The sequence below is a fragment of the Rhinolophus hipposideros genome (genome assembly GCF_964194185.1).
Source record: "Rhinolophus hipposideros genome assembly, chromosome: 11".
NCBI classification, from domain to species: domain Eukaryota; kingdom Metazoa; phylum Chordata; class Mammalia; order Chiroptera; family Rhinolophidae; genus Rhinolophus; species Rhinolophus hipposideros.
The window spans coordinates 20,535,311-20,560,054 of NC_138057.1; the positions used below are offsets into that span (position 1 = coordinate 20,535,311).

The following is a 24,744-nucleotide window of genomic DNA, read 5'->3' on the forward strand; positions in this document are numbered from 1 at the left end:
AGTTCTGGGTCATAGACTTTGCTCTTCTCCTTGCATATGCCTGTTGTCCTCTCAGGGTTTTAGCTTTTTCATCTGTCTGGTACATATTGGAATGGCAGTGCATAAAATTATGATCAACTGAGGTAATTTACAAAAGCTCTGTCCACGTGCCAAGGGATTATTACAGAGATATTGTTTACTAAAAATAAATAAAAGCCCCAAAACCAAAAAGGCAGAAAAATACCTGCATTAATAATTTAAAGGAGCCTTTCCCCAGATATTTTAAATTATAAATACCTACACATGTCTTAAAAGCATCTTCGATAATAGGAGATATAAGCATATAATGTAAAAGATTGATTTAAATGCTTCTTATTAAGCAAAAATGAAACAAAACCAAAAAAAAAAAGAAATGAGGAAAGAGAAACACTGCAGTTTCCAAAGAATATCCTATAATAGTCTGATATAAAAATAAAAATATATTCCAAATTAAATTTATACAGAAAGTTCTTTATTTCAGAATTTTAATATTAATTTGCAAATACCTTAATTCTGCCCCTGAATTATTTGCTATATTGTATTACTTACTTAGTGAGAACTTAATTTAGTTTAATTGACTGAAATACGGTATGCTTGAATTTGGAAAGATTCTCATTATTGAAAGACATCAAATTGTGGAGAAAAATAGTAATACTAGCCTCTCCTCTGTATTGTGTATCCGCTGTAGGTATCGGGCCCAGTGTTAGGTATTTGTGTACATCACTGCTAATCTTCCAGCAACTCTGGAAAGTTCTTATTCCCACTTAACACACGAGAAAACAGGCTGAGAAAGATTAGGAGGCTTAATGCCATATACACAGAAAAGGGAGAACTAGGGATTGCAACACAGGTTTGTCTAACTCCAAAGCATATAAAACAATAATAAAAACAAGGGAACAAGAGATGCCTAAAATGTGTAAAATACTAACACTAGATTAAATCTGGGAAGCTGAGCAGGGAGTCGGCCTGGGGGTTAACTATGCTGTATTAGTACTACATCAATGTATCAGCTGCTTCTCAATACCGGTAAATCCACTTCTAGTAAGTGAAGGATACCTAGACACACTGTACATTTGGAACACCTCCAAGGGAACCAGGCTCGTCAGTCAAACATAATGTGAAAGAAAGAACTTCAGGGCAGAGAAGCTTGTATTTTTTAAAAGTTCAAATTGATTAAACCTGAATATAAATTTTAGTTAAGTAATGGGGAGACTCTTTTACCGCAAGAATTTTAATTCTTGCCAAGTGTGAATTTCTTCATCCAAGGTATTTATTTGGGTACAAAAGTGTCATTGGAGAATTAAGCACTAAAATGTATTTTCTTTTTCTTCATTTTTAGAAAAATAGTTCATTAATATAAAACAGCTGAATGGTTTCCTTCACATTTAAACAAAATAAAAATTGCCTCTGGGAATGGGAAAAAACATTAGAAATTTCAGTCCTAAATGGTTTCTGAGGAAAGTTCTAGACCAGCGATAACAGAGTTTAAGCGAATGGATCCTCTCAATGCAAATTCTAAAATAAAATTATAGGACTGTGTCTAGAGAGTTAAGTACTGTACCAATTAAAGACACAGAAACTGGTTCATGAATGAAGGAATAAAATATAAATAAAAATGTATTCCAGATTAAATTTGCACAGAAAGTTCTTTATTTATTTCAGAACTTTACTCCTAGCCAGTTACTTATTAATTTTGACTAATTTCTTCTCTCAAAAACGGAAATCACCTCCATTATAAGTTATTATTTGAATTATTCAGACTTTAATTCACCTATAATGAGATTAGTATAGGCTTGAGGCATTTTTTGCTGGTCTCTCATTAACACATATGTGTAATAAGCCATCCAAACTCTTGCAATACTTAAAATCCTGATGTTACCTTAGTTTCAATTATCATAATTTAACAACCTGAGAAAAGTGAACTTCCCTGGAAAATTAAAAGCTTTCTTTTCAGGCTTCAGCAATTTCTTGGCTTTGCCCTTCTCTGCTTATACAAGTTAACTCCTTAAAAGAGGAAAACATATTTGATTTATCTTTCATCAGGAATAAAAAAAGTCTGGTAAACTACATCAATTTTTTACCTTAAAATTCTTCTCATCTCCTGTCTAAGCAAACATCCTTTTGGTAACATAACTAGACACATCTTTGGTGTCAGTGAACAGTTTCAAGAAAATCTCATTAATGTATATTTAAACTCTAGAGGTCTTAAGGAAAACTGCTCTAGTATTAGGCTCATGAAGATTTGCCTTTGATTTCCAAGAGGTAAAGAGTGTAGCTAAGTAAGCACAGGTTTCTGTATTTTTCTGAATACCTCCCACCTTTCAAATATGGACTCATGGGCAAATAATTTTAAAATAGGACAGTCTATCTGCTTATATAGCTCTCTTTTGTCAGTCATCCAAAATGAAACTATGAACTCTTTATAAGAGAACAGACATAAAGCCATGTCAGCAATTTAAGCCCGAAAGACTGTGAGTCCTTTAGAATGCGGGTCCAAATGGCCATGGATAAGAAAGACAAGTACAGCCATAGCCAGAATTTCATGTAGTGTTGAAGCACTCTTTTCCTCCCTCACTTCAAGTAAGCAATTCAATACTCACTGGAGCTATCTAGCAGGAGGATGTAAAAACTCTTCTATATTTCTGGAGCTTTTCACAAAGACCTCAAGAGGAATAACAAATTCTGAGAACACCTGAGAGAACCAAGTGCAAATGCATTGTTGGGCTGCTTTTCATTTTCCACAGACTCATTATTGTGAGGGGTTCTTTCAGGAAACAACACTTGATACCAATCAACTTTGCCATCAAAAAGGAAGTTATATGAACCTCCGGACCTTGTGTGTAAAGCTATCCTCAGATGCTCACTGTCCTCGTCCATGGGTCAAACTGGATGCTGAAAACCTAGGGGCGAGAATTGGAGTCCATGCATAACAGATGGTTAGTGGTGGTCTTGCCTTGCATATGGGGGAGAAAGAAGAGTTAGATGACATGACACCCCTGTGGGTTTTATAAGTCCCACATTCTCATCTTTCCCTTAGCTATCTCTGTTTTACTCTTGTGCTTAAAAAAGTCATTCTTTAATTCTCTACATTCTATTCTATGTTTAAAATAGCTACTGTCTAATTCTAATTTAGCACGTCTTTCACAAGAATCAAACGATCCTTGTTCATGTGGAAACTTTACTGGTGTGGTGCTTGATCCCAATAAGAGGAGTCAATTCAGCACCGTTCCTTCTTCAAAAAGTATCCACATAAAGAGTAGAAAGGTGGTTACTAGGGGCTAGGAAGGGGGGGGATTGGGGAGATGTTGTTTAAGGGTACACACTTGCAACAAGTAGATAAATAAGTCCTAGAGAGCTAATGAACTGCATAGTGATTACAGACAATGCTACTGTATCATAAACTTCAAAGTTGCTAAAAGACTCGATCTTAATTGTTCCCACCACAAAAAAAAGAAATGATAATTTTGTGTGTGATAGAGGCACTAGCTAACACGGAAGTAGTAATCAGATTGCAATGTAGAAATGTGTAGTGCCAGGTGGGCACTAAACTAATTGGGAGGATCATTTCAAGAATTATATAAATGTCTAACCATAAACTGCACACCTGAAACTAATATAAAATATTGAATGTCAACTGTAACTGAAAAAATAAATATATCAAATCAACACATTGTACACCGTAAACTCACACAATGTTATATGTTAATCAGATCTCAATAAAGAAGTATATCCACAGCTAACCATGCTTATTTTGTATTTTCATTATATATGAAACCTCTACATAATTGGAGATGTTTTAGTATGCACCCCTAGTAAGTACTTTATTAAGATTAATAGATTTGAAGTATTTTTAACAGACATTTAATAAGTATATATTTATTCTGGACAATGATTTTGAATCCTTTTTTACCCTCCTTAGCACAGCCATGTGCTCCCAGACAGCCACCTATCTCAAATAATAATAACAATAATAATAATAATAATAATAATAATAATAAAATTGCTTCCAAGATTCTCTATAACAAGTAATGTTTAATCTGATAACACTTGCCTATGGAAAACTGATCTTGAACATTAAAGGTCTTTTGATCTTCTTCCTGGCAACTTCGCAGTTTTTCCCCATTTGAGGTTAAATCTCCTTCATTACACAAAGCCACCAAAATTCTAGGACTAATGCATGCCCAACACACACAACCACCGCTGGAAAAGCACCTTTGAAACAAGGAGGAGACAGAGGTCATGATGCTATGGGATTTTCAAATGCCTACATAAAAAAAAACATCTCTCCCCTGAAGCATTCAGTTGAAAGGTCCCTGAATCCCAAGCAGGACGCGCATTCATTTTTCACGGACTCTTTTGCGTGTGATGCAGCACGTGGTTCAAACAGATTAGTGCTAAGGGAGAGATTTATTTTTTTTCTGGGTAGATAGATATACAAGCCAAACTATTATGACAATTTGATAAATGTAGCTTTTGAAAATGCTTTCTGTCGTAATAATACAACAAACAACAAGGAGGCACGCTGCCAGGCATCATCCATCAGTAGGTGAGCTGCCTGGGAACAGACACAGCCCTGGTGTCACACTAGCTCTTCTCAGTCAGCCAGAGGCTCTAAAGTGGCCTCAGGAGCCAAAAAAAAAAAAAAAAAAAGAAGAAGAAAAAAGAAAAAAAAAAAAGAAAGCCTTAAAGCTGCATTTTCAAAGCAATTGTAAACAGAATAGGAGGTAGCGTAGGCCCCACCCTGAAAAACAGTGTCATAAGTTGAGGTCTTGACTTAAGTGTTTTTGGCACAGGTAACATATTTTTGTAACCTTAGTTTTATAATTCAACACCTCTGCTCTATACTAATCTCTCATTATAAAAACATTCTGAATGCTATACCAGCTTGGGGACCCTGATTTATGTATACAGAGTTACTAAAACTTAATGTGGAGACCAAATTCAATATACATGGAAATGATGTAGGTTTAGGAATAACATTCTAAGATGACATCCCCTCTGGTTGTTTGATCTTCTTTTAATCATAGGTAACTAAGAAGGCTTCTCTGTACTTTTACAGATTCTTTAGCATCAGCTAAGAGACTGCATAGCTGTTAAATTAAAATTTACACTTGTGAAGATATTATAGATTGAGTTTTGGAGTTTGTCCTGGGGGTTTCAAATTGGTTTACTTGCTATTATGAGTGTTTGGTATGTTCTAAATTGCAACGAGAAAACTCACTGCCAAGTTTTTTTCCAAACAAGTATGATTTTACATATCTCTGCCTGTTCTTCAAAGACAGACATGCTACAACAAAGCATCAAGTTCTCAAAAATATGGGCTAGGGTTATGAAAATTAGGAGTATACTCATGGAATCAGAAAACAAAAAAGCAAGAAGAATGACACTGTAAACCATCACGATCATGCCTGCCTTCTAATGAAGGCAGAGTCTGTTCCAAGAAGACCGCGGAGACCATCCAAAGAGACAATGTCCAACACACAGTCTGAAAGTGAAAATGAGCCCTTGTGCAGGGCTTTTTGGTAAATAAGTTTTTGTACACAGCCTTTTTATTGACAGTCACTTATCTCACATCTGAACCGGTACTAAGCAAGGCATGGTGAAAGATACAAAAAAGATGACTTCCCTCACATTTATCACGATTAAAACTGAATTTTTAAAAAGTCCATGTTGAGTCCAAAAAGAACACACAACAGTATAACTCATAGTCAACAACTAATGGGCACGGTCTGGATACTAAATGTGGAAGGAATTGGAGAAAGGGACACTTTATGAGAGGTGAGGTCAATATGATATCTTAGGTGGGGTGTCCTACACCCCACCATATAGGTCCCAAGAGTGTGACACAAGGAAGGCAAATTATAGAAACAGCCTTCTCTCCCTACTCCTGCTTTCCAACGTACTATAGTAAGTTCTTGGCCTTAACACTCACCTCAATTAATTCGCCCAACTTTGACTGGGTACCTACTACATGCAAGGCAGGAAGACATAAAGAAAAGCAAGATAAAACCTGAGCCCATAGTGCTGATAGTCTAATGGAGGACAATGTCACAAAAATAACTCTAACATAAGCTAGACTATGTGAAAGTGATTAAAAGTGGTATGAACAAATGACATATAAATATAGCAAAGTGAGACTAAGGGCCATGACTGGAAGTAGCTTTAAATCACATTTAGGATTTTGATAGGTGGACACGAGCAGCGAGACACATTGTAGGTAGAGGTCTCATCAGGAGAAGAGGCACAGAGCCAGTAGAGGCCAGCATTTTGGCAGATTAAAGCACAGTCCTCTAACTATCCTGGACTCTTCACTTTTAGAAAACATTTTTTTTTCCTTTTGTGTAAGGTTTATTTCACTCAGCATTATGCATATGAATACAAAAAGATGAGTTTTAAAATTCAGTTTGGGCCAAAATGTATAGATGTGTCTTCATCACCCTTCTCATGCCATCTGATATAGACAGCTATAGTTTTGTATTTTTTTTAAGTTCTTTTATTTCACAATTGCAGAGCACCACCTGATGAGCTCCATAAGTGGCACACCCAAAAGGTGGTCTTGGCGGGCACCAGAGTCTGCTGGGGCAAATTCCACTCTGTGGGGTCAGCCCCCACCCCTCCAGATGACGCAACAATTCATCCCCTGTGGTCATGGCCATTCTTCACAATCAGTCGCCCGGCCAGGGGGTCAACCCCACCTGCGGATGTGCCAGGAGCAATCAAGGCTCAACTGCAATAAAAGGGCACACACAACCCACACAAGGGACACTTCTGGAGCACCTGGCTAAGGTGACCAGGGAGACTGTACCACTAGGCCCCACAGGATACCTACTACTTGAGGCCACCCTGCTAAGACAGGGTGGGTACTAGAAAACATGTTTTTGTTCCTTTGTTTGCTTTTCTCTCCTATAGTCTATGTGTTTGATCCCTGAGACCCAGTGCCTAGCAAAGGGCCTGATGTACTATTAGCACGTCATAAGCATTTACTGAGGAAAGAAGAGAAGGAAGGAAGGAAGGAAAGAAGGGAGGGAGGGAGGGAGGAAGAGAGAGAGCCAGGGAAAGAAGAAAGGGTCAAAGGAAGAGGGGAGGAGTAGAACAGACAGAAATGCTATAAGGATAATTTCAGGCCACAAAGAATTGTTGGCTTCATATTTGCCCTAATTTTTAAACCCTGAAACTGGACTAAAATCTTTCTATAATAAACTGAAGATGAAAAGTTTAAAATGAAACTAAATAGCTACCAAAGGAAAGAAACTTTGGCTCTTTTCTGTGAACATGTTTATTTTAACATATTTACTCAAAATTGTATTTGTCACTGCAATGCATTTGGTTTCTCTGAAGGATGGTGTGGGGTGGGGGCTGGGGGGATTGCTGCCTTTGGCTGAAGACCCACTAGCAGGAAGGACATGCACTTTATAATACATACACACATGCCATAGGTTTGCAAATGATCTTACATTTGCTCAGTAGCCAAAAGACGCAAAGAATGAGAATAAAAACAAATGTGTTTTAGCAACATCAAGTCCAACTTTTCCATCTTCCCCTTGAGGAAAATGTATATTATGAAACTCTAGGACTCTCACAACCTCACCCCACACAACCCTGGAGCTGGGGATTTATGAATTATTCTGGCTAGAGACAAAAGTTCTTCAATCTGCCCATATCATCCAGATGTCCACTGCAAAATGGGAGCCTGGAGAATCTCATTTTTCTTTAAAACCATTCACATTAAGAGCAACTTTTGCTCCTTTCCCTATTTAGCAGCAGAATGGCTTTGACTGCACATGTGGAGGAGAAAGGCTCTCTCTCTCTCAGGGTCACACATTCAATTCAGAGTTTAAGGGCACCTTAGGCATTTGTTCAATATAAACATTTACTGATCACCTAGTTTATTCCAGGCACTGCCCATTTAACGTCACAGATGAGCAAACTAAATCCTGAGAAACTACAACCCAGTCCAATGTCACACAGCTAGCAAATAGGGAGGCCAAGATTGAAAATTAATACTTTGATAAAAAAATAAAGGAGTTAATCCACAAAATAGGATAAAAGTTCTCTCAGAGGCAATGAGACACAGTTGTGAAAGCCGGGTTCCTAACCATGTGAATCTCTCTGTCTAGGAAAGGATCTCTGTCATGACCAGTGAGTCCCATCCCAAAGTCCAGAGGCAGGGATTGGCTCTGTAGCTATTTGAGGTTGGCACAGGAACTTACGGGCTTTGGCTGATACTCACACATAAATATGATGTTACTTAGCATTCTATACTTACTCTTTCTGCCTCCAGGTAAAAAAGCATCCATCCCCTAATGTATGCAATTCTGGTATCCCTCTTTTCTTGCTCTGAATATCTGATGTGTCCCTTTAATTTCAATCTCTCTCTCTTTCTCTCTCTCTCTCTCTCTCTCTTTCTCCCTTCTTCCCTCCCTCTTTCTCTCCCTCCCCCCTGCCTCCCCCTTCTCTGCCATGCACCACAACCTGCTTCAGTGGTTGAAATCAAGCAACACAGTTAGGGTTAGATAGACTCCCATCTTCTATTGTACAAATTGGGCCCAAACAGAAACAATAATAGAATTCAAGTACTATTAGGAAGCCATTTGCTTTTATGCCAAGAGCGGGTAATGAGAGATGCTGAATCAAAGGTGGGAAGTTAAACTTCACTCTATGGACAGGAAATTTAATGAATTTGAGGGGAGGTGGATAAGAGAATTTGCATAAACCACTCCTGTCACTGGGCAATAAGTTCACTAACAACCTGGAGACTTAAAGGGTCTTATTTTTAGGCTTTATAGTGGAATGAAAGAAAATTTCAGCAATCATTTAGTCTATTTAGCACTTTGGGCAAGGCTGATCTTTACTGATACTAGACGATAGGATAACCACACAGAAAAGTTATTGCCTTGGCTCACAGGAGTGCAGGGGCAATTACCACTTTTATGTCCTGACATGCTGATGTCCTTTGCTTTTCTTCCAAATTGCAGACTGGATCACTTCATACAAATGTGAGCGAGAAATTTAAGCACAAATGCATTTTTTTAAATCAGAATATTCCTTCTTTTCTTCATTATTCCAACCTCTATATTCCCAGACAACTGGAGACAAACCTCATCATTTCACTGTGAATCACTCCAATAGAGCAGCAGTTCTACTGTTAGATATGTCTAAAATCGTTTGGAGAGTTTTTAAAAAATTATTGACATCAAGCTTCCACCCTCAGAGATTCTAATTTAACTGCGTTTCAGTGGGAGCCAAGTATTTGCGTTGTTTATTTTTTAAAGCTCTCCAGGTGATTCTAAGGTACAGCTAGGGTTAAGAACCACTGCTACAGATGTCTTATCTATTTACACAACTGGGGGAAATTATCTGAGTTCTAAAATATCTTGCAACTATAATCAGTAGAAACAGTACAGAAACGTAATAAACTGGCGAATTCCCAAAAGCAGAAGCTTCCCCCCCTTGGGGTTTTATCCTTAGTTATACCCAGCAACTTGCCTAATAAGACGTTCAATAAATACTTATTAAATGAATAAAAATTGAGGTTCGTCAGTCTTGGAAGTTCATAGGTTTCTAAGAATTGACCCTTTTTCTCTAGGTTATCCAATTTGTTGGCATATAATTGTTATAATATGTCATTTATGATCCTTCCAATTTCTGAGGTCTCCATTATAATGTCTCCTCTTATATTTCTGATTTTATTTATTGGCATCTTTTATCGTTTTTTCTTAGTTTAGCCAAGGGTCTATTCATTTGTCTTTTTAAAAAACCCAACTGTTAGTTTAGTCAATTTAAAAAACTGTTCTAACCTCTATTTGATTTATTTATGCTCTAATCTTTATTATTTCCTTCCTTCTGCAATCTGTGGGCTTAGTTTGTTCTTCCTTTTCTAGTTCAGACCAGTAACAAATAAGAAGATTGAAGCAATAATCAAAAAACTACCAACAAAGAAAAGCCAGGACCTAATGGCTTCACTGATGAAGTCTACTAAACATTCAAAAAAACAATACAAATTCTTCTTAAATATTTTCACAAAATAAAAGAAGAGGATGCACTTCCAAACTAATTTTATGATGCCAGTACCACTCTGATACCAAAATTAGACAAAGATACCACAAGAAAACTATAGACCAATATCCCTAATGAATATAGATGCAAAAATATTCAATAAAATCCTAGCAAACTGAATTCAATAGCACATTGAAAAGATTATATACCATGATCAAGTAGGGTTTATCCCTGGGAGGCAAGGATGACACAACATATGTAAATCAGTCAATATGATACACATTAACAGAATGAAAGATAAAAAAAATACATGACCATCTCAGAAAAAGCATTTGAAAAAATTTAACAACCATTTATGATTAAAAAAAAACCAAACCTCTGAACAAAATAGGTATAAAATAAACTTATCACAACATATTAAAGCCAGATATGAAAAGCCCACAGCAAACCTCAAAATCAATGGGAATATTCCATTGTATATACGTCCCACAATTACTCAGCCATGACAAAAGATGAAATACTGTCATTTGCAACAACATGAATGGATCTTGAGATTATCGTGCTCAGCAAAATAAGTCAGACAGAAAAAGTTGAGAACCATATGAAGTGGGATGCAAAACTGAAAGCAACAAATGAAAAACACAAACAAACAAAAATTCATAGACATAGACAATGGTATGGCTGTAACCAGAGGGAAAGGGGGGAGGGAAGATGGTAAAGGGGGTCAAATACATGGCGATGGAAGGAGAACTGATTCTGGGTCATGACTCACAATACAATATATAGATGATGTATTATAGAATTGTACATTTGAAACTTATATAATTTTACTAACCAACGTCACCCCAATAAATTTAATAAAAATTTTTAAAAAATCAACTGGAAAAAGTGGAAGGTTTTCCTCTAAGATCCCACAGAAGCAAGGAAGCCCGCTCTCACCTCTTCAATATAACGTAGTACTAAGAGTCTGAGTTAGAGCAATCAGACAAGAAAAAGAATTAAAAGGCACCCAAATTGAAAAGAAAGAAATAAAATGCTCTCTGCAGATGACATGATCATATGTGTAGAAACTATAAAGACTCAACAAAAAGACTGTTAGAACTAACAAACAAATTCAATAAAGTTGCAGAATATAAAATTAACATACAAAAATTGATGCCATTTCTATATAATAACAACAAACTACCAGAAAAAGAAATTAAGAAAGCATTCCCACTTACAATTGCATAAAAAGGAATAAAATATCCAGGAATAAACTTGACCAGTGAGGTGAAAGACTTATACCCTAAAAACTATAAAACACTGATGACTAAAACTAAAGAAGACACAGATAAATGAAAATATGTTCCTGGTTTGGAAGAATTAATATTGTTAAAAGTTCATACTCCTAAAGAGATCTACAGATTCATATAGAACCCCAAAAGATCCCAAATAGCCAAACCAATCCTGAGAAAGAAGAATAAGGCTGGAGGCATCACACTTCCTGATTCCAAATTAAGTTACAAAGTTATAATATCAAACAGTACGGTATTACATAAAAAACACACATATAGACCAAAGGAGCAGAATAGAGAGTACAGAAATATGCCTACACATGTAACGGTCAACTAATCTTTGACAAGGGTGCCAAGAACTCAGAGTTGGCTAAGGATAGTCTCTTTAATAAACGATGTCAGGAAAACTAGATATCCACATGCAGAAGAATGAAATTGGACCCTTATCACTCACCAAATACAAAAAAATTAACTCGAAATGGAGGAAAGATTAAACGTAAGACCTCCAACTATAAAACTACTAGAGGAAAACAGGAGGAAAAAAGCTTCTTGACATTGGTCTTGGCAACGATTTTTGGTCAAGAAGATACTGAGAGCACAGGCAGCCACCAAAGCAAAAATAGACAAATGGGACTAGAAAAAATGAAAAAACTCCTGTGCAGCAAACATTCACCAGAGAGAAAAGGCAACCTATGTAACGGGAGACAGTATTTACAAAAAAACCCACATTTTATCTATCTATCTATCTATCTATCTATCTATCTATCTATCTGTCTATCTATCTATCTATCTATCTATCTGATAAGGGTTTAATATCCAAAATATATATAACTCCTACAACCCAATAGTTAAAAAAACAAATAACCCAATTTAAAAATAGGATAAGGTCCTGAACAGATAGATGTTTTCAAAAAGACGCCATATAAACCGAAACAGTCATATGAAAAGGTGCTTAACAGAGAAATGCAAATCAAAACCACAATGAGATATCAGCTCATTCCTGTTAGAATGGTTATTATCAAAAATACAAAAGATAATGGGTTGGTGAGGATGTAGAGGAAAGGGAACGCTTGTAAACTGTTGGTGAAAACATAAATTGGTAAAGCCATTATAGAAAACAGTATAGAGGTGTTCCCTCCAAATTAAAAACGTAACTACTATATGATTCACCAACCTCACTTTGGGGTATGTATATCCAAAGGAAATGAAATTTGGATCTCGACGACGTATTTGCACCCATGTGCTCTGCAGCAATATTCATAATAATCAAGACATTGAAAAAACCTAAATGTCCCTTGACAGATCAATGAATAAAGAGAATGGATTATTTAGTCTTAACAAATAAGGAAATCCTGCCATTTGTGACAACATGGAGGAACCTGGAGGATATTATGCTAAATGAAGTAAGCCAGACACAAAAAGACAGATACTGCACGATCTCACTTATATGTAGAATCTAAAATAGCCAAACTCATAGAAGCAGAGAGTAGAATGGTGGTTTGCCAGGGGCAGAGGAGAGGGGGGATTAAAAAGTCAAAGGATACAAAATTTCAGTTATGCAAGACGAATGAGTTCTGGAGAGCCAATACACAGCATGGTGACAATAGTTAACAATACGCTATTGTATACTTGAAATTTGCTAATAGGACAGACTTTAAATCTTCTACACACACACACACACACACACACACACACACACACAAACACACACACACACAGACACACACACACAGTAACTATGGAAAGGTGACAGATAATTTATTTAGCTTGATTGTGGTGATTTTTTTCACAACATACATATAATTATACCATCAAGTTGTATACCTTAAATATATATAATTTTTACATGTCAAACACATCTCAATAAATTTAAACAAAAAAAAGTCCAGAAATAAAAACTTTAGAAAAGCTATTGAACTAATCAAATTAGGAATTTTTAAATAAACAGAAATAGACAGCCAAGAATTACAGATTTCCACTATGGCTAGTAAAGGTTATGGACACCAAACACATTCCCAGCTATCTTTTATTCCAACAAACAGGTTTATGAAATAAACCAGGCCATAAATTGGTCCCAAACATCCAGTCATTGGCCTTAGTGGATTCTCCTCCATGAGAGGAGATCAGATCTTGGAACAAAACATTGCTCTAAGATATATGACCTGGAATATTAGAAGTCCTGGTAATACATTTAGAGTAGGCTTTGACCCAAAAAGTAAAAGGAAGGCAACCGCAAACTCTCAAACATAAATCCCAAAATGTGAACTCTCCTTTAACACAATGAAAAGACCACCTCATATAAATGACATGAGTAGTTAGACCCACTCCGAACTTGTATATCTTTCTTTTAAACAAAAACTCAAACATTTCCAAGGAAAACAAGGTTGATAACATGCAATACTAGATGAAGAAAAACAGATAAATCTTGCTTTGGGGCTCACTTGAACTGAAAGTTCTAAAACCTCTTAAAACAAGTCCTGTGAGCCTTAATTGGATGTTATGATAGAGATGAGATGACTTTAAAAGAAAAACATATTTGTTTAAGAAGCCAAATATTAATGTTAAAATTTTTCTTTTGGTATTTATTATTATATGGTATAGAAATTAATTGCTAACTAAAGTTTATATTAGTGTAAGTATCAATATTTTTATGGGAGAAAAATTGTGTTTGCAATTAAAAAAATCAGAGATGTTAGCTTACTTTCCCTTAGCTCAATTATTATGAAATGAGACTGTTAGAACGATTTTCCTAATTCCTGTGAGATAAGACTCTTTGGCGTTATTTATTTTAATTTTTCTGTGTTTAAACTGACACCAATCTGGCAGCCATATCCCTTCAGAATAATACTATAACCTTACCTTTTTTAAGGCACCTTCATAATAAGATAATTTTTGTCTCTTGTTTATCTAATAATTTTATTCAACATTTTTATTCAATTTAAAATTTACTAACTTCTTTTAAAATTAAAGTTTATTGGATTGACTTTTAAAGAGTGCTTTTATCTTTTACAGGGAGGCTGTTTTTGCTCTTTGGATATATATAAAGTTGATAACGCCTTCATTTAATCCATTGGGATTTAACAAAATATTTATACTCTTTATGTATTAATGCATCTATAATATTATTCTAGTAATCCATACTATTAACTAGTCTGCAGATTAATTTGGCATTTCAGAAAGTAAGAAAGGTCATAAAAGACCTTTACATATTCTTCAGCTCCCCATGCAAAGATTGGCATCACAATTAAGATCATTTAGCTATCTGACTCGTTGCCATCTCAGATAAGCAGCAGTTTTCCCACTTTGACCTAGGACTTGGCAAAGACCTACTAACAGTGGTACATGTGGCGTTAAAACACAGTATTCTGAAGTGCCTTATGCACCTGGATCTCCTTACGGAGCTCATTTAACTGGCTGAAGTCAAATCTAGAGCTCTTAGAGACAGATCTATAGTAGTATTAAATATATATATATATATATATATACACACACACACACACACACATACACACATATTTATATAAGAGGATTTATGTAAGAGGATTGTTTTCACTAAACAACACACAATACAGGTCAACCTGACAAATGTATTTGCTAAAACTATTATTTCAGCGTATTTAGTAGGAAAGGTGAAGAACAGGAAAGAGAAGAAGCAGCTTCTCAAAGTAGTTGTTACAATTGTTTAAATTCACTTGACATAAAATAAAGGCCCATCATAAAGTACAAGTAGTCCATTTTCTAATTTAAAAATCAATAAATGAAAGCAGACATTACCTACCACTTTGATACAAGCTTGGCAACAGTTGCATTATCAGAGTTACTCAATGAAACCCAATATAATCATACAGAAATTAGTAAATGTTGTAGAAAAAAAGTTTATCAAGCGCCTTCCTTTGTTGCTCCAACTAGGATTGCAGGTAAAGGCAATTAGCAATGCTCCAATATCAGAAACTGGGAAAATCGAGCATCATTTACTTTCTGTGAACCTCAGAAAAAGGACGGGGGAGAAGCCAAGGAAAGAAATCTGCTCACTATTTCCCTGGGCCAGTGCTTTTATCCCCAGCATCAAGCACTGCCAGTGGAGAGTGAAGGATTTAATATTTAATGCTCATCTATATTTTCACTTTGCTTTGCTTGCACTGATTTTTTTTAAAAAATCCCTGTAACCCTCAAATGGTCACTCTGAGAAGATGCTCTCTACTTAGAAGGTTAACCAAGCCTCCTTACAAGCTCCCAATCCATCAGCAAACATAATTAACACCAGAAGTTGAATAGTTACCATCTATTTCATAAAATCTGGGTATTTTAGCTCTCTTTACAGTTTTATCATGTTGGGAATAGAATAATTATTAGCTGGTAGACTTTAGAATATCATATCTATAATCTGAGAGAGCATATGACCCGGGCTGAAAAACTGGCCTGGCAGGTTAATTCAGCAGGTAGAGGAGTTTTATTGGGGCTGAATTTGAATTCTTACCATTAGACTACGACACACATTCCAGTCACCTGTTGGGTCTCTAAGACACATACATTCATAACCTCTGATTTTCCCAGGAGTATAAGGTCACTAAATTGAATTCAGATGTATAAATCTAGAGTGTAGAGATAAGAGAAAACCTATTAAGCTCATTAGCCATTAAAAATAAATAAGAAAGCCATAGAAGACAATCCATGGTAGATTTCAAAAATGGTCCCATTTCTTCAGCCTCCCTACATCACATGCCTTTCCACATAACATTTTCATGCACCCACTTTGACTCTGACTCTGAGCTTGGTCAAGTGACTCTGGCCAATGTGCATTTACAAAAATCATTACAGGATTGTTTATCTATGCCCCAGCACGTATTTTGACACCATTCTTCCATAGGGCTTATATTGTAAAGCCAGTTTATGCTCAGCTGTACTCATTCTCATTCTCTTGAGACAAACGACTCATAGGTCAATTCAGCCATTCAGTCTGTTCTTTTAATATTTCTTTATGTTCTTACTGGATTTGAAAATGTAATCGGTTTGGAGGCTTTTTTCCCTTCTTCAAGTCCCTAAAGAATGGGTGGTCCACCCCTCTCACCATTTTGTAGCTTCCTTTCCAGCTCAGTATGTGTAACCTGAATGTATTTTTTCAATATTTGAAAGTCAAATAGGACATGTATTCTATACATTTATCATTTTAGAATTTACATTCTAAGGTTGCAATCCATTATCAGTACATGACAACTGATATCTTCTATAGTATCATAATAAAATCTTAACAACTGGAGTCTTAATTTACCACATGACAAAAATAGTATTTTTGAATTTCACATAACATCAATATTTGGTAAAATGCTGAATGCCATAATTTTACTTGATATTAATTTATCCCTTAAGTTGCTTCTCAGTCTCTTACTCAATAAAAGATTCTCACAATGTGACATTCACATCACTGAGTCAATATGAAAGTTCCCATGCATTTCTTACTAGCTTTGTGAGACATATGTTTTGGCTCATCTCTAAAGAACATGCAAGCATGCTAATTTGAGAAAACTACATAATAGGAACATTCCAAATGTGTGCGTTTTGGCTTTACTGATGCATGTTTATTATCAGTTAGGCCTCACAGTGTTATAACCATGAAGAGTCATGTAGTGCAGATTGAGGAAGTTTTTGACGTTCAAGATTACGAGAACAGGTGAGTCATAAGGATGAAAGGTCTATTCTTTCTTATCAGCTCAGGGATCTTCTTTGATATGAAGTTGACCTCCAAGGAGACAGACAATCCAACAGACCCACCTTCAGTGCAGAACCAAACATCAGAATAGCTAAATACCAGAAATGATCTGGTTTCTTGCAAGATATGCCCTTTGACCTTTTTTCCCCAGGGTATGTCATTCCCAGTGGGACCTGTCTGGAACCGAAATGGACTGTAGTTATCAATGGATTCAGTGAAGAAACAGCTATTGAGCTCCTATCTGTCAGACCCTGTGCAGGCCTGGGGGATATGGAAAGGAATAAGACTCAGACCCTGATTTCAAGAAATTCACACTCTTAATACAATAAGTTGACATTTTCCTGAACTGACATCTCACCACTTTTCTGCTGTTTGGTTATGAAAAGTCTAGAAGAATCAGCAGATGTATACTTTTTCCTTCCTCTGTTTTATTTTTCATAATATATGGTAACTTGAATCGAACCTCTTACTTGCCACATATAACACTTTTCACTGTCAAATAAAATACTACCATTTACACTTTATGTTTTACAGTTTGGAGAAAAACCTAGTCATGGACCACACAGTTCAAGAAGCAGTTATAAGCTATTATTATTCTATGTGAAGACTTTCGATTCTAACACCTCAGGCTTTTTCCTATCAGCTTGGAAACCATTCATTTCTCTCATTTCCACCTTCATCATGGCTCCCACTATTCATGCCCAATTCCCACTGCATTTCTACTCTCCCAAGTCTTCTTATAGTCAAAACTTCTTATAGTCAAAACTCATCCTTTATTGAACTGAACAACCTTAGGGAACTCCTGGCCACTGCAACATATAAAACAACTAAACCAAAGTACCATGTATTTGTTAAAGGACTTGGAAACACTGGCATCCAACAAAAGCTCAATATGCTGTTAATGTTAATATTGTTGTTATTATGGTCACCATAAATAAGGTGGTGCAAAAAGTATACGTTGTGGAATCAAAGGTACTAGATCCACTTCTATCAGTACATTCTTCTAGTTCTACACATAAAATTTGCTTAGTAAATGAGATAAAGTCTATATTGCTTCCCATAGGAGTACATAAACACCTGGAGAGGCACATATTTAATTCTTTGTACCTTCCTTTTACGCCTTGAACCTGCTACCTCTGCGCCTTACAAAAGCCCCCTTGGGGTACAGGACTTACTTGCTGCTGAGACAGCGTCTTAGTGAGTAGGAGGCCCCTCCGCCGCAGGTGCGTGAACACTCGCTCCACGGGCCCCAGGCATCCCACAGACTGTCCCTGTCCTCCTCGGAGCGTGTTGTCCTGGAGCTCTGTGACAAACGAGAGGATGGTCAGTATCGTATCCCCAGCACACTCTGAAACATATGTCCTAAAAGGTGGGTGGCCTGTATATCTGTCCATGGTGGCCTTTCTGGGGATGAAATCGTGCATCCGATTCTTTCTAATTTAATAATGTATATATGTTTGGGGAGAGTGATATTTGACTTTAAGGACCCTGGGCCACGAATGAGGGGGGCAAGGGATTGTACTAATAGAGCAAATGGAAAAGGGGGACAAAAAGTAGGAATCTGGGTTAGTGGAAGATAAATTGGAAGAGAGTCACAATTTTGCGCGGAGTTCATGGGTCTACTTTTTGTCTCTTTGTGAAGAGAGAAGCTTGACATGTGCATACCAGCAGTACTCTCCAGGAAAACATTTTATGCAATTGACAGCTCTTTTTAATGAAGCAATGCCATTCTCCGTTTTCAGATTTATGCATTAGAATAACTGCATGAACTAACTTGCATAGAGATTGACTTTAAACAGATAGACATGCATGTTATTAACAGGCCTCCTAGTGAAATCTGCATCTACTGTAGGCAAAGCCATTATGGACAGGCCTCCGTGTGGTGCTCATTTCTGATAAAGAAGAGTCAAAGATCCAATGTGTGCCATAGTTAATAGAACAGGCTCTGGATTTAGAAAGCATCTTGTTTGGATATGGATTCTGTTTTTCATTATGTGTCCATCAGGAATTAACTTACTACCTCCTTATACTGCAAAATCTCTCTCTATAAAATGGAGATACTATAACTATGTTACTATACACACACACATACGCCACATAGGATTAGCTCAATGAATTTAGGACTAGTTCCAGAGTAAAGCACTACTAAATATTGCCTATAATTACTATGTTATTATAAACTGAGAATATGTCATATATGTATACACGGTTATGTTATTCTGCTCGGCTGCAATAAGAAAATACCAGGTTGGGTGGCTTAAACAATAGCACTTAATTTTCTTATGGTTCTGGGGGCTCAAATCCAAGATCAGGGTGTCAGCACAGTCAGATTCTGGTGAGTGCTCTCCCCTCAAGTTGGAGATGACTCCTTCTCACGGTTTGCTCACATGACCTCCACTTCGTGTTGCCATGGAGAGTGAGCAAGCTCACTGCTGTCTCTTCTGATAAAGGCACTAATCCCAGCTTGAGGGTGCTACCCTCAGGACCTCATCTGAGCCTAATTAACCTCCCAAAGGCCCCACCTCCAAATACCATATTGGGGGTTAGGGCTTCAATATATGACTGGGTGGAGGGTGAATTCAGTCTACAGTAACAGTTCTATAAATAGCTAATGTAAATTGTGGCCAAATTACTTTACTGAATAAACCAAATGTGATATCCAAACATTAAAGTTTTCTTCTAGTGTCAAAGACATACTCGCACATATGACAACTATTAAAATTCCAAAACTGTTTAGAATGTGCATGTTAGCCAATAGGCCAATTTCATCTTCAATTTTTGCTCTGAAAAGAGCGTAGGCTGTGTGGGATACTGGGAGAGCATGGGACAGGTAGTGAAAAGAGGGTAACCCCTCACAAAGCATTGTGACAACTTGAGATGATGTAGTAAGTAAAGTAACCAGGACATTGTAGGCTCAGAAATAGCTATTATGATCATTTTAAAATTAATTTCTCATGCCCTAGTTATACTCAGGGTTGTAGCATTCAAGCAGGAAGGGCCCCTGAAAAAGAAAAGAACATGTACTAGCCCCCAGAAAACTCTTATTTTGCAGTAATAGGATTCTTGATAAATCAGTTGCTGTAGGGCTCAGTTGCCAAATTGATGACTTCTTGGAAGTGTTAAAACTGGTATAAATTAAGTTAGAAACCTAGTCTTAGAGTGCTATACCATGGATTGGCTAACTGGTAGATGTTTTATTTAGATTCTTAAATTATTTGAAAGGCAATGGGATGGTCAGTTGTTAAGAGCAGGGAGTATGGAACTATTTAGCCTGAAGTGGAATACTGGCTGCAGAGCACACTAGCTGAGATCTATTTATGCTTTGGTTTTCTTATCATAAAATAGGGATAACAAAAATACATCACTGAGACATTATGAGGATTAAAATTGTTAATACATAAAAAAAACTGAAGACAAAAAAAGAACAAGACAAATAAAGAAACAAAAACTCATGGACACAGACAACAGTTTAGTTGTTACCAGAGCGTAAAGGTGGATGGGGGAGGTAGAAGAAGGTAAAGGGGATCACCAATATATGGTGATGAAAGGAGAACTGACTCTGGGCGATGAATACATAATGCAATATATAGGTGATGTGTTATAGAATTGTACACTTGAAACCTATGTAGTTTTGTTGACCATTGTCACCCAATAAACTTTAATAAGAATGAAAAAAATCACACATAAGCTGGGAACAACCCAAATGTCCATTGGTGGTTGAAGGGGAGAGCTCTGACACATACTACAACATGGATACACTTTGAGGACATTATGCAAAATGAAATAAGCCAGACGCAAAAGGACAAATATTGTATAAGTCCACTTATATGGGGTACCTAGAGTACTCAAATTCATAGAGACAGAGCATAGAATGGAAGTTGCCAGCAGGGGAAAGGAAACAGAGAAGATGAAAATAATTCTGGAGATGGTCTTGATGGTTGCTGAAAGTACTTAATGCCACTGACCTGTACACTTAAAAACATTAAAATTTTGCTGTATGTGTTATACTGCAACAAAAATACATATATACATTTTTAAAGGTTTTAGGGACTACGTAATAAATAAGCATTTGTTGCCATTATTATAATATTAACATTCTTAATGTTATATATTATCAAGTCATTTATAAACACATATGGGCTCTGAAAGGTTCCAGGAGGTACACTGGGAAGGTACAAGTGTTTTTTCTGCTGAACTCAGTTGAGGCACTATGCTCGTAAGGTGTCATCTCCCTGAAAACCCTGACTTTCCCACAGCAGAATCTCTCAGCCACTTGTCACATTGCTTGGCCTGGTGATGTGATCTGCCAGTAGTTTGAGGTTCCTCTAAAATGTAGCATAGGATGGGTAACAGAAACACATTGGTTCTTGCAAAGCCTCCTTTCTAAAGGAAGTATTTATTGAACTCCAAAGCCTGGTTTTCAGGATTACTAAAAACAATCTCTAACCATTGCAAAGTGAGCTACTGTTTCCAGAGCTTAATTAAATAGTGAGACAGAAAAAACCTCTTTGTCGCTGAAGTATACGTACTAGTCTCTTTGCCATACACCCATTAAATTCATTCCTCATATTTTTAAAAAAATTATGGTGCATCTCTTGACTCCCCTTGTGTTTGCTCTGTGTGATTGGAAGATGGTTCTCTTGAGAGTACTTGCCTGATGTAGTAACTATTTGTGTGACAAACATACACAGTACAGTGCAATTTCCCTCATTTTATTAAAATTAAATGTGACCGAATGAAAACCAATATCACAAATGCTAGGATTCAGGAAGTAATTAAAATGAACAAGATGAGTGATACTATCCAATTACTACAACTGCAAAAAAGAAAAAAGAATAAGTCCACATGTGGCATTCACATGTGAACTCTATTTCCATGTGAGATAAGAACACCAGAATGCCAAATCCTTGGGAGGTTTCTCTCTGGCTGGTCTTTGGATAAGATATTTAGGAAGCAACGTCTAACTGAGATTTTGTTTTTCTAGAGAAGCAAATGGTTTCAAACTTTGTGCTAAAGTTGCTTGATATTTTTCATGTGCCTTGTCTAAAGAGACACTAAAATGGCTCTAAGGTGAGCTTTCATTGACTAAACATCTTACCTCATCATAAGTTACAAGTTTCAGCACAACTGGGCATATCGAGTGAGTACCCGCATTTCTCTGAAGGCGCTCACGTGCTAACCCAGAAGCGAGTCATGGACCTATTCCTCAAACTGGAACAAACAATTCATTCCGACTGAATCCATCTTTAAGGTTAAACTAAGTAGAGTGATTTTTCCTCATTTTTAACTGGATCAGATTTTTACCTCTATAACCAAAATGGACATTTCAGCAATGTCTGTCAGGTCATTTAAGACCTAGAAGTATTTGCTTACTATCGTTTTTTTAGGAGGGCTTCAACATAAATAACTTTTGTGCTTGGTCCAGGTTGGACTCATGTTTATTTGTCTCTTACTTTTGAATGTGCAGCCCACTTCCCTCCACAGTGGCATGGTTTAAACAAGTGTACACTTGGAATTGCATCTAGCAAAAGAAATTGAGGCAGAAGAAAATAGGAATAGATAATGAGTGTGTAAAAGCAATGATGGTTGCTTCTGAAATTGGGATTTTAAGCTTTTCTAATATATCCCAGCCAATGTTTCTCATTTAATTTCAATCACATAAAAGTAATATTTTAATCTCAATATCTCCGAAACAAAGTCATGAATGCTATAAAAACACAGTGATCAAGAGATTATCTCTGACACCATTGCTGGAAATTTCAGGAATGGTATCAGGTGAAACGATGGTCTTCGGCTACCAATTGACCAAGAACTAAAAGCAATTATGGAATTCTGTATGTAAGCCAATGTTTTACCAGTAGGAGATGTATCAGAAAAGTCAAAACTGCATCTTCTATGGAACTGGAGGGAAAAGTCCATTATAAGTCCCATTCTTATTGCAGCACTCATTTTACTTCATCGTTGTTGGATGGGTTAGAATGGACAATTGGCTCTTCTTTTGAGCCAGCATTTCAGAAACCCAGTAAACACTGCAAGAAGAAGCCCTGAGTCTTGGTTCTATAATCCTATGAAACTTAAATTGAATGTGTCCCTTGAGTTATTCACTTCAGAGAAAGTCTAGCTATTGCTAGATCTTTGATGCCACATGATGATCTTTGCATGTAGCACTGATGATGACTCCTAAGACAAATACTTTCTTGTTAGAAACTCATCCACCAACGCCCCAGTTACCTCCATCCATTGCTCCTGGTCAGTTACGTGGCCCTACGCCTCAGCCAGGGCCAACTGCATGGAACATACAGGCATGCCTCATTTTATTGTGCTTTTTACTGCATTTCACAGATGTGTTTTTTGCAAACTGAAGGCAAGACCCTCCACCAGCAAAAAGATTATGACTCACTTTATTGCAAGACCCGCTTTATTATGGTGGTCTGGAACCAAACCTACGATATATCCAGGGTATGCCTTTCGATGGTGGCCATAGGGCATTAAATACCTCCTACGAGTATTAGAAGCAGGTGAGAAGAAAGTCTCTGAATCCATCAACCTCAGAATAGTATCATTTTCTCACCATTGTTGGCTTTTGTTGGCTTATCTAAATGTGGTTTTCATCTGATAGTTTTGCAGTTGATCTCAGAGTCAAAGGCAGCAATCAAGTATCAGGTGATCAGGTCTTTTTTTTTTTGTTTGTTTAAATTGGGAACAGTGTGTTTTTCCAGAACCTATCAGCTCCAAGTCAAGTCATTGTTTTCAATCTAGTTGTGGAGGGCACAGCTCACTGGCCCAGGTAGACATCAAAGCAGCGACCTTGGTGCTACTAGCTCTGTGCTCTAGCCAACTGGCTGCCCTGACTGGTGATCAGCTTTTAAGCCTGACAGCTACAAGTAGTGAGACACCTTGAGGAAACACATGAAGCAATAGTTTCCTGCCTCTTACTACCCAGTGGACATTTAACCTTAGAATGACCTCCTAGGTACCACTTTATCCAGGAACCCCTTTTACTAGAAACCGGACAGGTTATAAAGAACCTATGAAAGATGTTGTAGGACGAAGCATAAATTAGCAATAAAAAGACTCTAGTGTTATATTTTCTCTCTCTCACACACACACACATATACAGATACTTGGAAAATATTTTTTCCAAATGTTGTAAGAAGAGGTCAAGCTATATGAAAACAAAAGTAGGTGCTGAGGAAATGGATGATAGGTTTTTGTAAAATTGAAGTCATACAACAGATGAAGTTATATTATAAGCAAAGTGTTTTTCAAACATCAACAGATACTCGAAAGTAGCAAAATGGGTTATGGGACAAGTCAAAGAACGGTTCTTCCTGTTTCAAGATCAGCAAGAAGGCACCTGAGTCTCTGGTTTTCCTCTCCTTCCGGACAGACATCATTTAGCTTAAACCATCTGGAGCTGTGTATGTGACTGTACAAAATGGATGTCACACACCTCTAAATGAAAAAGAAGAGCAAACCCTCCAGTGATGAGAGAGCCGTTTTTCCTGTGGTGTGTCCATGCAAAGTGGAGAAACCTATACACAGAAACATCCCATCCATGGACCAACCTTTGGAAATGAATCTGCAGATTCCATTTTTAGCTCCCCTACACACATCAGGTCTCTATAAATCTTATCTAATCCTTGGCTTCTTTAACAACTTGGAATACTGGTTCTGCCGCCAACTGTACGTGGTAGGGGTTGTGATTCCCTGCTCCTGAGAGCTTACAGACATTAAGCAGTAACTGGG

At 36.9% G+C, this 24,744-nt stretch overlaps 1 protein-coding gene across 2 annotated transcripts in view; it reads right to left on the reverse strand.

Moving 5' to 3' along the window:
- Positions 1-24,744, reverse strand: part of ADAMTSL1 (ADAMTS like 1) — a 385,708-nt gene that overhangs the window by 334,929 nt on the left and 26,035 nt on the right. For both annotated transcript variants that reach the window (XM_081066820.1, XM_081066819.1), the window contains exon 2: positions 18,171-18,298. In XM_081066820.1, coding sequence (XP_080922946.1) covers positions 18,171-18,298 — 128 coding nt within the window. The remainder of the gene's footprint in view (positions 1-18,170; positions 18,299-24,744) is intronic.